The 16811-nt window shown below is 35.3% G+C and overlaps 1 protein-coding gene across 11 annotated transcripts in view; it reads left to right on the top strand.

The window, feature by feature from the left end:
* LOC149088024 (sodium channel protein para-like) overlaps nucleotides 1-13402 on the top strand; it is a 270116-nt gene extending 256714 nt beyond the window's left edge. For all 11 annotated transcript variants that reach the window (XM_089243934.1, XM_089243917.1, XM_089243900.1 and 8 more), the window contains 2 exons: nucleotides 3888-4158; nucleotides 8974-13402. In XM_089243934.1, coding sequence (XP_089100060.1) covers nucleotides 3888-4158; nucleotides 8974-10031 — 1329 coding nt within the window. In that variant the 3' untranslated portion in view covers nucleotides 10032-13402. The remainder of the gene's footprint in view (nucleotides 1-3887; nucleotides 4159-8973) is intronic.
* Nucleotides 13403-16811: the final 3409 nt, after the last annotated feature.

The following is a 16811-nucleotide window of genomic DNA, read 5'->3' as shown; positions in this document are numbered from 1 at the left end:
ATTGTGAAGCTTTTTGTGAATGAAGAAATAACTATCAAAATATATTGCTTAATGATACAAATATGGCAGATTGCAAATTGGTTTTGCCAAAGCAGAATATTGTATTGTTTTTTCCAGGATTTTTGGGGTTGTATGTTTATTTGGTTTATTAACTTTTCCTTTTGCTCAATTGAAAGGTTCGAAAACTTATTTTCTGTCTATGTTTTGATCAGTTATTAAAACTTGTGTCTAGATGGAACAAACATTTTGTATTGACTACTTAGTGGTCTTGGACTATTCAATGTAAAGTAACTGGCATTCATCTTTCAAAATTATGGTTCATATTTTGTGTATAGGTGAAACAACAGTTTGCATAACAAAGTAGTTGCATACATAATCCTATTCTTTGTTTCGTGATTCTGATGTTACTCAATAATGTTCAATTGTATTTGGTATTTTAAAGTCATGCAGAGACGTAAACAATGTTTACAAAGCTTTGCAAAGAGCTACATTGAAAGTGCTTCATTTTTCAGAAATGATCATATTAACTATGAACAGTCTAAATGTACACAAATCCCTTTACAAAAGAATGGACAGTGCAATAAAACTATGTTTTCCCTATCGATTTATTTACATTGCAAGTTGTGATTTCCACATTTTGCCCAGTGCTTTTGGAAGTGTGATGGTCTCAAAAAAGCATCATTCTTAAAAAAATTGCATGTCTTCATAATTTGCTGTACATTGAGAAAGAGAGCTATGTATCTTTTTGATGCCTAACTTATTGGATGTTCTGTTTGTTCTGAATGTGACTGTGACAAGGGCAAAATATTAGATCAGTTGTGATTATATCAGATAGATGATGGCATAGAACATTCAAGCAAAAAAGAATGAGTCGAATATCACAGAATTTATTGTTATTTGATACAAACATTCAAGATCAAACCTCTAAAGCAGAGGTCTTCAACCTTCTTCTAGTCACGAGCACTGCCTGTACCCCATCATAAAAAAAAGGAGCACACTTACGGCAAGTTTGACATATGAATGTATGAAATCCAAATGATTTCAATCCTTGAATGCACTTTGTACAAGGTATTTAATTGGAATGTTGATCAAGTGCTCACAAGCATAAAGCACACTGGGTGCTTCAGGGAGCAAGTGCTTGTGAGCAATGAGTTGAAGATGCCTGCTCTACAGAGTAATTGATCTGATTAATATTGAACAGTTGACAAATTGGACTTAGAAACATCCCTGGAAAAAAGAATGTAATCTATTGCGGGGAGAGACGAAAAAGAATTATCTGTGGTTGCTAGTCTTGGTAAAAAATTATTTTATTATTATCTCCCTTTACGATCAGGGACGTAATATTGCGTCCAAATGCCAGTGGAATAAATTCAATCTAGCTGACTTTCCTTCAACCTCTTTTTTTCCTTGAGGCAAAGGTTTACTGTAACCATATGAAAAAAAAATTGTGTGTGTCCCCATTCAAGGCCATTGATATCACCACTGCCATCATGATATTGATGGCAGTGATTTAGATATCACCACCGCCATCAATATCATGATGGCAGTGATTTAGATATCACCGCCATCAATATCATGCTGGTAGTGATTTAGATATCACCGCCATCAATATCGTGCTGGCAGTGATTAAGATATCTCCGCCATCGTGATATCTTAGCGAAATAGTGATAAACTGTTAATAAGCAACTGAGATAACAATGGTGGTTCTCCTCAGTTTTTTCCCTTCCTCATTCTCCACAGCATCCTCCCCCCCACACACATATAATGTATCTTTCTCAGAGCTAATCCTTCTATTATACATATACTGTACATTGAAGTGAGAAAAAGAACAAGTAAAAATAACTACAAAACAAGTTTGTAGGTGAGGACAAAAAAGCAAGGCACTGTAATAATATTCTCTTATCCAATATCTCTCTGTATTGTCCCTCCCCACCCTTATTTCCTTTTTTTCTCTCTTTCCCTTTCTTCCTTTTTAAACATGGAACAAGGCCACCCCCATTTATTGTCTATACGTCTAATACAGATCATTCAAATTTATCGCCAACAGCTTGAACGCGAAGCAGTTAAGTCATTTCTGTCACATCCTCTGTGTTTTTCTTTTTGGCTTGATTCAATCTTATAGGATGCTGAAATAATGCTGTGAAGATGCCAAAGAAAGGTTTGATGTACAGTCATAATAATTAAGAAATTTTATATATATACTGAAATTAATCTCATTAATTATGATTTTAAAGTCAATTTTCTTTATTATACTATCAAACATTGCATGTGAGGTTATCCCATTTGACTAAATTATCGTAACTATAATCGTCACACTTGTGTCCTACTATTTTTATTAAAGTGAGCCAGTTGATGCCCTGCAGAGTTTCAGTCTTTGTAGACCCCAAAACAGTTAAAATATTGGCAACATGATTGTTCAACAGACCAATTACAACAATGGTTCTTAAATGTTTGCCATCATTGGCTCCCTTGCCTCAGTCAATGTTTACCTGTTGCTCCACAGGATATTCTAAGAACCACTTCCAAATACTGAACCAGTACACATAAATATCACCAGTTTGCCTCTGACAAAGGTTATTGATGCCCCCTAGAAGCTGGGATGCATGTTCTGTGACATACAAAAAAATCTGTCCTTTAATATGGGCTGTTTTTTCCCTCATTTTCAGTGATTTGAGAAATCAAATATCTAAGTTACCATTCTAATTCGAATTGTGGAAGTTTTTACTGCTAAGCTAGGAAGAGTCAGCAACAATCTTTTAATCAAAAAGTTAGACCACAGCATAAAAAAATTAAATTTGTATCTTGGTACATTTATTTATTTGCATAATATTCTAAGCCGAGACCTAAGATAATGCATCTGATTGTAACAGAAATACTGTTTCATGTTGCACAAAAATTCAGCGGTCATGGGAGGGTCAATGATATTGGAAGGAAGATTGTTCCAGTCAACTATGGTATGAGCTGTATTTAAGACAGTCAGTAGAAGCAAAAATAAGATTTAATTTTTGGGGACAGTTAAGTTTGTTAGAGAAGTAGGATAGCTTGATTAGAATACTATGTAACCAAAGTTTAGATGACCATGGAGAATCTTATATAGCATAGTTAATCAGGAAGTGAGTAGGGAGATGGTGAAGATTAAAAATTCATGTTTAATTCGGAAACTGATACAAAGGAAGACCTGCAGTTGTAGATAAAACGACTGGATTTATTTTGGATCATTTCTTATTTGTCAATATTAATGGGCTTCCTAGTCGAAGAAATTAGATATATCTAAAATGGGAAGTTTTTGGAATACTTTTTCCTAAAATGCATGTAAAGTATGTTTCTATAACCAATGGTGTATTATTTATTTCAGCTTAAACAATTTTAAGTTTTCGCCTTGTATGACAAGCTTCTTTAAAATTTTATCTTAGATTTATCCTTAAATGTCTTTGATGTTTGAAATTGTCAAAGAACTGTACTTCCTCCGGGCCAAAACTAGAGGGGGTGGGGCAACTGTCCCAGATGGCAAACTGTTGGAGGCTGAAAATTTTATGGGGGAAAAGAAACACTGTTCTAAAATGATCAAACTTCACAGTGGGGAAGGGGCATCAAAATCGTGTTTGCCCCCCACCCCCCCTATAAAATTTCTATTTACAGCCAACTAGTACCAGTAACAATGCTTCAACAAATACTTTCTGGAATGCATTTTGGAAGTGTATAAAGTATTATTTGTGTTGGAATGATCAATTTTTTTAAATTTCCTATTCATATTACATATGCAATAAAACATTTGTAGTTTTAGCCATGGGTTACTACCAGGTAACTCAATATTGGATGTTTTGAGAAAAATGTGTTTGAACATTACTTATTATTATTATTTTTTATTTTTCATTTTTTTGCTACAGTTCAAACCTCAAGCAATAGTTTTCGACTTGACCACCAACACAAAATTCGACATGGCCATTATGTTATTTATTGGCCTGAATATGGTGGTGATGTCTATGGACCATTTCCAGATGGAAGAAACATTTGACTCTGTTCTGGAGAGACTAAATATATTCTTTATTGCTATATTTACATCAGAGTGTGTGCTCAAGATTTTTGCCTTTCGCTGGTATTACTTCAAAGAGCCTTGGAATGTATTTGACTTCGTAGTTGTAACACTTTCTATTTTAGGTAGGTAATTTTCTTCCCTCCTGTCTTTTTTAGACTCGAATACCATACAATGTTCTTTATAACATTTTTTTTGTCTATTTTTGATACATGAAGTCAGACATGATGATATACAATTATTCTTTTGAATTTTAAATGTTTTTCAATAGTTATTTCTGCTCCAATTTTTTTACAGTCTGTAATATGTATTATGCAAGAAAATTATGGTTTATTGTAGGGGGGGGTCTCTCTCCAAACTATGAGGTGCACCTACATGGAGTGCAGCTTGATTTTTTTTCTGCAGGAAGATGCTAAATCTTTCAAGTTTCTACAAATTATCAGCTGCAAGTTTTCCTTTTAGTGCTAAATTGATTTTTAAAAAAACTGTGCGTGTGAAGACACAAGCAGATTTCTGAAGCTTGCAGGGTGCTTAACGATTTTTTATTGAATTTACAAAAAAATTACAAAAAATCAAATTGAATTTAAATAGACAGAGAAACATGTGACGTCTGATCTAAACGAAATGCAAACAAAACAAATAAATCTAAGCAAACTACATATGTCAATGCTTCCAATTTTTCAGCCTTATTAAAATTTTCAGAAATCAGATTCTTTCAATTTTTTTTTATCTTCATAAGAAAAATCCTTATAAGTCCTCAAATTGTTCTTCGTTTGAATTGAAAAATTCCTTATAGAAAATACTCCTTCAGTCCTTACGCTGCCAGACTGACCACATTTTCTCTGGAAAAATATGGGAAATCAGAATTTTTCAAGTATGAAAATCAGTAATTGTTGCCAAATATGATGCCAAAAGCAAGCAAAGTTGCTAATTATTGCTAAAAAAATCGGGACTGGGAAAAATGCATCATGGTAAATGAAATTTATATATGGCCATCCAATGCAGTCCCAAAATAAAAAGTCCCTAGATTTTCCCTTTTATTTGTATGACATTTATTTTAATGCAAAATACTGTATGTAATCATGTGATAAACTACAGATTTTTCAAGTCTGCGAATTCGCACCTTAGTGTCAATTACAAAAGTATAAGGGGCAGCTTAAGTAAGGGTGCAATGGGGTGCCATGCACCTGGACGGCAGGTTGTAAGGAGTGGTAGCTTACACTTAAGTCAGCCACAAAATTTTAAAAAAATTTCCAATGGTAAAAATCCACATGATATCACGCTTTTGAGCCGTACCTTGACAACAAATATGTTGAGAAAACTTGAGGGAACAGACAGGGCTTGGGGCACATAGTACCGGAAGCAAGAATAAACTCTGCTATAAGTGAAACAAGCCTGAATTTGGGTGCCCCTATCAGTAATTTTTCTGAAACGGTCAAATAAAGGCAAAGGAAAAATTTTGCTTCTTCTTACTTATACAAATACAACGCCACAACAGGCAAAATTCCCAACGAGGTAGCTGAGAATTGACCTTGAGAATACTTGTGCAGCTATGGAGCACAAGAAACAAATTTGAATGAATTATTTAATAAAATTTGTCTAATTTTTACTTCAGCTTTATGAGCAGTTACATCAGAGCCAGAGATGCTGTGGGTGACAGGAATTTGTGGCATCGGTCTAAGCACCCCCAGAACTGGTACAAAAATAAAAAATTTCTACATAAAGTTTAGGACGTGTACCCACAATTTCAAATTACTTCTGACGTCTCTGTTTATGGGATAAGTGTAAGTAATGATCATAGCCGCCGCCGCCCCCCCCCCCTCCGCCCCGCAATTTTTTAGTTCATTGTACACGTCAAAGAACCCACTGCATCTTTTTCAATCGGTGACAGATTTCACAGATCCTCTGATCTTCCTTAGAAAACATATGGATTCAATTATAATTTATATATCATGTTGATAAGTTTTATATGAACAAATTATACTCATTTAAAAGTTTTACATTTCCATTCAAACAAAATCACAATACTTTCATTTTTCTTGTGACAATCTGTAACGAATAGGCCTAAGAGTAACAATTTTGAAACACTCTCTCAATTTTCATTTACAAACATTTTTTATAATTTTGGATATTTTCGTCTGGAATAGAACTTTCCAGTTCAAAAGAAATTCATTATTTTTATGCTGCAAAATCATTTGCGCCATTTAATATAATTTCATCAAGTACCATGTTATTTCTTGTGACCTTTATTGTCCATGGCCATTAAATGACTTTGAAATGATGTGGTTTTTTTATTTTTTTTTACTAATGTCATTTAGAGAAAATTACCAAATTTTCACATCATATTTGACGTCAGGTGACTACTTGGATAGCATCTGCTCTGCTTGGAGGGATGCAACATGGATTCGTCTAGGAATTTCAAGCATGTTGGTCAGAGCGTGTAAAAATGTGTGGGAAAACACACACACATGCAAACACTCATGCCATTGAGGAGATATATGTGTCAGAGTAAAAAAAAATCCCCTAAAAAGAAAAATAGAATGATTCCGGAAACCTGGAAAGGAGGACAAAGGGACAAATTTTCTAAAACATGGGAGGTTGCTTGAAATGACACCAAAAAGAAGGACAAATGATAACCTTATAAGCCATATAACTAGTATTTTTTTCAATAAATTCTGTGGTGCTTGGTTCTGAACTATGAGATTTCTGTTCTTCAAGTCTTTGCTTGTGAAGCCTTTGACGTTGAGTCAAAGTTCCTGAACGTTAAGGCTTCAATAGCAAAATACTTCTGTTTTATGTGGAACTGATTCCCCAATTGATTCCCAAGCAATTTAGAACTTGAGATACTCATTAGGAAGGGCATTGAGTATCTTATTCAGCAACATCGAATTGACTACATCTTTACTCATGTAGCAATCTTGAATCAAAGTTGCTACACGAGTGAAGATATAGTCAATTCGATGTTACTGAATAATATACTCAATGCCCTTCCGAATGAGTAGCTCAAGTTTTAAACCGCTTGGGAATCAATGGGGGAATCAGTTCCACATAAAAAAAGAAGTATTTTGCTATTGAAGCCTTAGACGTTCAGTCAAACTTGCTGCACTTCTTTCTTTATGTGGAACTGATTCCCAAGCGGTTTGGAACTTGAGATACTCATTCAGAAGGGTATTGAGTATCTTATTCAGCAACATCGAAACAGGAAGCCTTATCTTTTCTTACAAATCTCATCTTGCCAAAAAAAAAATGTCATACTTTTTACCCATGTGAGCAGTGGTGGATTAAAGTCGGTTTAGGCCCCGGGCGCAAAAGAAAATATTTGGCCCCTTAAATTAGAAAAAGTGTAAAGTTTAGGTTTTTTGGGGCCCTTCAGAAGTTGAGGGCCCGGATAGCCCACCGTTAAATCCACCTTTGCATGTGAGGCGATACTGTCAGCAGGATAATTATTATATCTGGACAATTGCAAATACAATGTCCAAGTATCAGTGACGGATTAAAGTCGACCGAGGCCCTGGGTGCAAAAGAAAATATTAGGCGCCTTATATAAATTAGAAGAAAGTGTGAAGTTTGGGTTTATTGGGGCCCTTTAGAAGTCTGGGCTCCCGCCGTTGAATCCGCCTCTGCAAAGTATCTTTTGTTTTTCTGTTCATAAACAATGTATAAAGCATTCCACATATCTCTGCCAGACTTGCAGGTAAGAATATGCTGGTTTGGTTCACCATGAACACTCGAACCAATCATATATTATAGCTGCTATATAACTATTGCTAACTTTGTGCACATCCAAATTCTGTACAAAAATGAATGTAAAAGGGATTTTCAAAAACAATAAAGGGATTTTTCATTAATAAAAGTAAAACTGTAGGTATTTTTTCCCTTTGCAGAAACACAACATCGTGCAAATAATCATTAGTGCCAAATAGTCAGTCATTGCCAACCAGTAGGTTAAATTACCTGCCATTATAATTCTCAAATCAAATCTTGCCAACAAGAAGAAGCCGTCCAGCTCATAGCACTTATACAGACTCAACGGGAAATATCGTCGAAGCAGATACAGATCTTCTTTCTAATTTTGGATGTCAAAAGACCACATTAATTCTAGCTGTTTGGCAAATTTTTTCAATTCCTGCCCCTCCCCCTTCCCCCAAATTTTTTTTTTTTTGTAATTTGACGAAATGGCAACAATTTATATTATGCTTGTGACATAATTTCAGGCATAAAAAAAGCAATGATCTTTTTTACCAAATAAATTCCTTAGGAATAATTCTTTCTCCAAAAAGTGGGGACTTTTTGGAATCATGGTTGAAATTTGGGAGACATAAAATTTTTTTTGGGAGTCCGGGAGATGGATCCACATTTGACCAATAAATAATCAACTTTCTGCATTGAACAAGGTAATTGGATAGCATAACATTTTGAAGTATTGAATTTACGAAAATGCAGGGAGTCAAGTTGAATTTTAATAAACAGAAAAAACATTGTCTGATTGATGTAAATGAAACACAAGCAAATGTAAACAACCCATGTGTTGCCACTATAAGAATACAAAAGTATACCATTGTTAGCAGTGCCGTCTTAACGCATGAGCTCACCCGGGCACCTCAAGAGAAGAAGGGCCTCACAAAAATGAGATTCTGTTGAAATTTTCTAGAATTTACCTGGTAGGGCCTTAGAAAACCCACTTGGCCCGGGGGCCCATGATGATCTTAAGACGGCCCTGATTGTTAGCAGTTAGAATTAATTTTAAATTTTCAACATTCACTACAAATTTTAACTTGAGTTTGGTTATGATGCATCTGCATTTGTTTTTCTTACAGTTTTCCTACTATCCAGAAGTACTCAATTGGGTATACTCCTCTATGTTTGTCATTTTCTTTAGCAGAATTATTGATAGATTGGAATTATTTACTAAAAGATTTTTTCCCATCTTTAAATTCCAGGTGTGGTGCTCAAGGACCTCATTGAAAAATACTTTGTCTCACCTACTCTTCTGAGAGTTGTTCGTGTAGTGAAAGTGGGCCGAGTGCTCCGATTAGTTAAGGGTGCACGAGGAATACGTACTCTACTTTTTGCACTCGCTATGTCCTTGCCAGCTTTGTTCAACATTTGTCTTCTGCTATTTTTGGTGATGTTCATCTATGCTATCTTCGGCATGTCTTTCTTCATGAATGTAAAGAGAAAGTATGGCATTACAGAGAACTTCAATTTTGAGACTTTTCCAAATGGCTTTATCTTGCTGTTTCAAATGTCCACATCTGCGGGATGGGACAGTGTGCTTGCAGGCATCATGAACGAAGACGACTGTGAAAAGCCAAACGAGGCAGAAGGAATCACCGGAAATTGTGGTAGCAAAGGAATTGCAGTGGCTTACTTGGTTTCCTATCTCATAATTAGTTTCCTAATTATTATTAATATGTACATTGCTGTCATCTTAGAGAACTACAGTCAGGCTACAGAGGATGTGCAAGAAGGCCTAACAGCTGATGATTATGACATGTACTATGAGATCTGGCAGAGGTTTGATCCCGATGGCACACAGTTTATCAAGTATGAGAACCTCACGGATTTCCTCGATGCTTTGGAGGAGCCGTTGCAGATACCAAAGCCTAATAAGTACAAAATCATCTCAATGGATATTGCAATATGCAAAGGTGACCTTATATATTGTGTTGACATTCTGGATGCTCTAACGAAGGACTTCTTTGCAAGGAAAGGTCACGTGATAGAAGAAACAGCGGAAATGGCAGATGTAGTTCCCAATAAAGATAGAGGTGGTCTAGAAGCTATCAGCAGCACACTCTGGCGTCAGAAAGAGGAATACTGTGCCCGTGTCATACAGCAAGCCTGGCGGCGTTATAGAGGCCAGAACACGCTCGAACCTAAGCAACAGCAAACTGCTATTGTAATCGAAAGTGACGGACATGTGACGAAGAATGGTCACAAAGTTATAATTCATTCGCGTTCGCCAAGCGTTACTAGTCGCTCGACAGATGTGTGATATCTAAATTAAAATTTAAAAAAGGGCAATATCCTAGGCTCTGTACAGACACGACACTTTAGGGGGTGATACATGCAGAAACTTGCCAAACGCAGCTGCTTGAAGTGTCTATTTTTATATTCTCTATGCGGAGGTTGTGTATTAGTCTGCTTGCAAACACGGCGTACTTGGTTGACTAAAACAGTGTTTTCCATTGTTATTTTTCTAAATATTAGTTTACAATATCTATTTACACTAAATATGTACATATGTGCAAGAAGAAAAATTAAGAGAGGAAACATAGCATACAGCTATATATATACATATATATATAAATGTATAATGATTCGTTGCTAAGCGTATGTGATTTAGTTGATTGTTGCCAGTATTAATTTTAAGTGACATATGTGTTGTCAAGAGACTGTATGAGTGGCTTTGTTTATCATTTTAACATGTGTCGTTTGTTGATTTTCTCGTCGATTCTGTTTATGCGATTTGTGTGCATTTAATTATTGAAAAAAATGGGATCAAGTGAAAAAAACTTTAATCTCTGTTATTTGTTGTAACAACGATTTGTTAACTGCCACCTAGGCAAATCAATGAGAAAACATTTTTACAGCTTCCATATGGGCTATCGAGAAGATACATAGTATATTACACATATTTACCATTCCTTTTCCCTTCGTTTTTTATGTAGGAGGACCTGACTTGAACCATCTTCTTACAAACAAATCGCAAAAAATTCGCCCATGTGATGTTGGAAATCAGGAAAAAAAAAAGAATATGTTGGGAGGGGGAAAATGTTGTTTTTTCTGATTCACTAATGTTACTAGTTTGTTGAATGGTTAGCTTGTTGAATTTAATGATAATTTTAATTATTTTGGAAAACCTCCAAGTGCATAGCAGCTCATTGATCAAGATGTGTGTGTAATGCTTCCGAAAAAGTTGACAGTGACAAAGAGTATTGGCAAGAAAGAAAACAACTTTAAGAGGGAGCTGCCTCAACAGCTTTCATACAAATAGATGGAATCGAAGAAATATGTGCCTGCCTGAAAGAGAGCATTTTGTTTAAAATTTTAAGCAATGTTTCAAAACTTTTTCATTGCTTAAACCAAGGAAAGACAAAGAGAGAATAAAAGAAGGGAACGTAATGGACTCGTATTCCTCTCGTTTTTGTGATATGCAAGTTGTCAACGGATTCCTCTGCTACTTGTTACTTAGCTTTTACCGGTTTTTCCTGCAGTAGGATGGACCGGAGCCACATTTGCCTCAATAGGGGAAACCGCTGATCAGCTATGAGTTTAGATTTGAAACAACACACAACGCCACAAATTTAGCAATACTAGAGTGATAAATAACTTTGTCTGAATCATCTGACTCGTGCTTTATGCTATTTTTCTCTTTATTCTTGAAAATTCACCGAATGCGGCAAGGAAGGAATTGAAAGAGAACGTAGTGCCTATTCGAATTTGCACAAATCAATATAAAATGGAGGAGTATTCAGTTTTTTGGTTGATCCTCTGTTTCACCATTATATATATATATATATAAACATTATCCCTTCTCATTAAATGACAAAACGCATAAACCTTGTACAAAGGTGTTGAGACGTCGTGCCTGGTATTACAAACTGTCTGATGAGCGTCAACAGAGCCTGTGTGAGGAAGAAGAAAAATAAAGAAAGACTAATAGGAAAAGTCAAACTTTCTTTTTCATTTCATTAACATGTGCCTTTCTGCCTTGTTATCAACTGTTATGAGGTTGTGCGTCAGAAGCTGCAAAACAATTTCAGCTTTGCCTAGAAATACAAGTTCTAATGTCTATTAGCACTTCAAGTATCCACCAAAGCTTCGAAAGTATTTAAATAAATCTGATGGAAAAAAATTATACAGAGTATTTAAGATGAGTTTTATATCCGTCATTATCGTTGCTGCTTAAGTTTTTCTGCAATCTTCAAATTTTTAACCCTTGTTCACAGTATATATAATATATATATGTATGTGTGTGTGTATCAGAATACATATTTTGCATTTAAAAAAACCGAGGTTCTGGTGAAAAAAATAAACCATATGTTTTTCATATTGATCATTAACAAAGCATTACTATAAATAAGTATGTAGTGAGAAAGATATTCCTGCGCATTTGGTTCTATATCATGCTCTTTACTCGTATCTAGAAACGTTACTGGAGGGAGACTAAAATCAAAAATGAATTGTCTGTTCCATTACAATCCAAGTAGGATGGAAATAGCATTCAAATCAAGGAACAAAATGTTCTCCAAATTTAAAAGTAAAGTTTTTGTTTCCACTTTTCGACTACTGTGTCCAAAAGTGAAGGATTTTACAGTCGTACTCCAGAGTGTACTCCAGAGTTATTTTTATCGGAACCTCAAGTTCATTCTGAATAAGGTTTCTTTTCTTTAACAGGAGACTTTGCTTTTATTTTTTGCATATTTTTAAAGCATTAATTGATAAATCGCCTTGATTATCACAAACTTTAGTGCCTGAGCAAAATATAAAGGGATGAGAGGGGAGACACAAGTTGCTTATCCTTTTCAATTACTCTGCATTATCGATCATGTATGATTTATTTTTATCCAACCTCTTTCGAGCAAAATAAATAAAGATGAGAAAGTTACCAATTTTGTGTAAAGTCACAAAGAGTGAATTTCTAGATTCAATCAATCAATCATCACTCGCCGGTTATTATGAGCGGGGAATGAGTTAGTTTAGAATTAATAACTAATCCAATATTAGAACAAAGACTAGATGACGCCTCTGAATAGTTATGAGGGAGCATTTCCAAATTGATGCTCCTTCTAGCATTTAAAAAGAGAAAAAAAAACTAAAATTTTATTAGCTTCGGAACATACTAAGAACTGAATAATGTAATTCACAAAATTCATACTCTTCTTAGTGTGGAATTTGCGATTTTTCAGAAATGGCCAGTACTAAATAAAATATGCAAAAATTGATCTTTCTTGTATATGTAATATAATGACAAGAGTATTTGGCTTTCTTTTACCTCCTTGGTTTATGTCTTTTTGATTTTTGAACAAGGCTGGCTATATAATATAATATGTCGACAAACATGAAAAAAAAACTTTTTTCAACTTTAAGAACATGCTGGAATAAATAAATTCAAAACAAGAAAAAAATGCTTCGGAAAAAAAAAAAGTTACTCGCCATTTCCATCTTTGAAAAAAAAAAAAACATGCGAAGAAAGACGGAAAAATTTCAATCATTCTCAAAATATTCTCAAAAATTCTGCCTTTTCAGCTTGTACTTTGTAAGATGTTTTGAATTTCACAATTTGTACCATAACTGCCTGTAAATACATCATTGAATAAATTTTTGATAATTTATCACAACGAAAAGATGCTCAAGCAAGAATATGCTGTTTCCACCTGTCTCTTTCTTTGTTGTGTTTGTTTCAGTTATTCAAAGGCCCTACGCATTCAAATGGTATTGGTGCTCCCACATCCATGTAAGTATATTTTATTCAATATTAAATCTATCAAAGAAAAAAACCAGTAGTGGAGACCATTGGCGTATGCGGGGGGGGGGGGGGGAAATTCTGTGTACACCTATGGTGGAGACTAATATCTTAAAACATCATTTTTTCAAAGTTTTTTTTCCTTAGGCCAGGATTACACTATAAAATTTTATAAAAGCTATTTTACAAAACTGGGGAAGAAAACATTAAGCGTATCGGCTGCATTCGAGTGAATAATCCAGGTAGAGAACTAATTTTTAAAATATAGTGATTTTTCATTAATTCATGAGTGCAAGGGAACAAAGAAAAGAGACGCATATGTGTGAGAGGCAGGACCGATCCTAGAAATTCTGCGCCTGAGGAGAATAATATTTTGCCTCCCTTAAGATACAACTTTCTGAAAAGAGTTGTCTTTCTTGACCTCTGTTACTTTTTGCTACAGTGGTTCCCAAAGTGTTGGTCACAACCACCTTGGATGATGATTTACGATATCACGAGAGAATTTTCTAAATAAAAACGCCCTGATGAGAGTAAATATATCAAATCAATTTAATAACGCTTCTTTGAAGTGGGAGAGTGGTCCTGTTTATATTCTTTCTTATGTGTTTTGGGAAAAAATTCTGAACTCTTAATTGAAATAATTGAGCTATTTGTCACATATATATCGTATAACACATTAAAATCCTACATAACATTTACTAAAAATCGTATTCACACAATCAAGTATCGCTTTTGCGTACTTTTGAGATGAATATGAAAATTAATTAATATTTATATTCTGAATCCAAAGACAAAATTTGCTTATTGAAAATCCAAGAATAACTCATTTTATAGTTTTTAAAATCATGATTACCCGCGTTATGTTGCCTACATACGCGTAGCGTAAAGATAAGTTTTTCCTAAGGCGAGACTTGATAAGGATTATTCTAAGTAGCTATAGTTTTTCTTAAGGCGACTGGATAGGGACCCCTATTGTAGTGGCTATAGTTTTTCTTACCTTTTTACTTAGACGTAGCAGCGAAATAGCATCCCTGAGGTCATACGTTTGTGACCAGTTAGTACGCAGGAAAAAACAGGGGGGGGGGGCATGGCCCCCACATCCTGATGCGGGGCCCCTAGGATGGGACATTTGGCGGGCCCCCAGACTTGACTTTTCACGGGCCCCTTTATAGTGAATTTATGGCATGAAAAAACAAAAAAATGATGAGAATCGTCCCGGGCCCTGTCAGCCTCCCCCTTGTGGGGGGCCATGGGGGGGGGGGCGTGCCCTCCCCAAGATTCAATAATTAAAAATGTTTTCAAGTATTTTAGTAAAGAATGAAAATAGAAGAAAATATACCTTTATCCTATACCATATGTTATCTTTATATCAATTTCCGTTAATTTCAAATGCTTTTGAACTACTAATGTAACTCAAAATTCCTCTGAGAGAGATTCTTTGTACTTTCCCCAAACCTAATGTGCCCCCTCTAAAGGCCGATCTTGTGTACGCCAGGTTGCAGAGTATTATAATGTGGTAGGCTTTCTCGTGGTGCAACTGGTAACGCAAATTCTACCATAAGTCATTATGGCACTTGATCATTGACGCAGCGTAACGTTGATGGTCTTTGCGCCAATAAAAAACAAACTCCAATTCGAAGGTGCATACGGACCCTCGAATAAATGATAGCAAATCCGTCTGAAAATATGTTTTTTTGGTGAAGTGCCTTTATGCACTCTCCAAAACACCCTCTACTGCCTTTGCTATTACTATTCGACCACACAGTCTTATGAACAAAAGTGCTTGTTTAGGTGTTTTATATCACATCTTGAAGTTTGCCCCATGTATTCAGAATCGCCTTGTATATTAAATGTGAGAAACATCAATGAAGTAGAACCCTTTCCGCCACCTATCAAATAAAACTTTTACAATTCTTCGATGAAAATCAGCGATTGAATTCTGATTAATGTACCGCATGAAAAAAATCAATTTGATGTCACATTAGTTAAGATTTTATAAACAATAATTATTAGTAAAATTGTTGAGTTCATTTAGAAATTTTAACAGTTGTTATTTGTTTGTGGTAAAGAACACATCAGTAAAATTCCCAACGTGTAGTTCTACCATCCCCCCATGCTTATATAAAAGAATATCCAAGCGAAACTAACGTCTAGCGCTCGCGATTACTATAGTTGTCCATTCTGAGAGCGCATGCTCAGAGACAAATAGATGTTCGAGAATTGATATATTTAATTACAAATGGTTAGCTGCAATTGTAGAGTAGCTGGTAGGACGACAGATTCATGGTTCGAATCCCACCCGAAGCTCTATTTTTTTTCCCCCTCTTACTTTTTCTTCGGGTGATTCTTTGGATTTTCCTTCAAACATACGGAGGGAAAACAACGCTTGTTCAAAAGAATTGAACAAGCATCACTATTGATTGTGATATTCGGAGTACGGTATTTTGCACTCGCAATGGCATTGCGTTTGTGAAAAATTCATTTCTTTAAATTTATTTTTAAGAAAAACAATTACAATACAATCACAAAACCTCAAATACTTTCATTTTGCTATGCGAAAAGTAATAAAACGTGTGTGGGGCGGCTGGCTGATACGCCATTCCCAGCAGCAAGCGAATCGTGACTCCACACACCTCCGGGAATGTTGGGACGTTTAATAACAGCTTTGTGTGAAAGTGAAGAAATATATATATAATCATTCAAAAAAAATTTAATAAGTAAGGTAAAAAATAGCGTCCCGGGCGGGATTCGAACTGCGAACCTTTCAGCTGGCTTTGATTCTGCGTCGTCATCATACCAACCACTCAACAATTGCGGCTGGCCGATCGTAATTCTCAAACATCTATTTGTCTCTAATGCGCATGCATTGTCGGTAATATATAGTGATCGCTATAGTAATCGCGATCGCTAGACGTCAGTTTCTCTCGGATAATCCTTTACAAGGATGGGTAGGCCCCAGTATTTTTCTGCGATCAGTCAGATTTTCTATGATTTTAATTATAAATATGAAAGTTAAGGACGGCTGACTGACTGAGGTAGATACATTTTCTCAGGGCGTACCGAGACTTTAAGACTCACATAAGCTTCCATGTTTGATGCTGCTCCGTACGAGCTGGATGAAGAAGTAAAGAAACTGTTATATGATAGTTGAGTGTGTGAGTGTACGTCTATAAGAAGTTTGTCAATAACAGATAATAAAATTTTCAGCCTATGCTATACTGAGAAGAGAGTCAGTATATGTCAAATTAATTGAGATCATTTTAAAAAATATGAATTCCGTGACAAATTTGATAATTTAACAAATTT

Source organism: Pholcus phalangioides, unplaced genomic scaffold (assembly GCF_987345545.1).
Source record: "Pholcus phalangioides strain wild (caught in Gottingen) unplaced genomic scaffold, Ppha-v1.0 ptg000003l_1, whole genome shotgun sequence".
Lineage (NCBI taxonomy): Eukaryota > Metazoa > Arthropoda > Arachnida > Araneae > Pholcidae > Pholcus > Pholcus phalangioides.
This window is presented reverse-complemented; position numbering and strand designations above follow the sequence as displayed.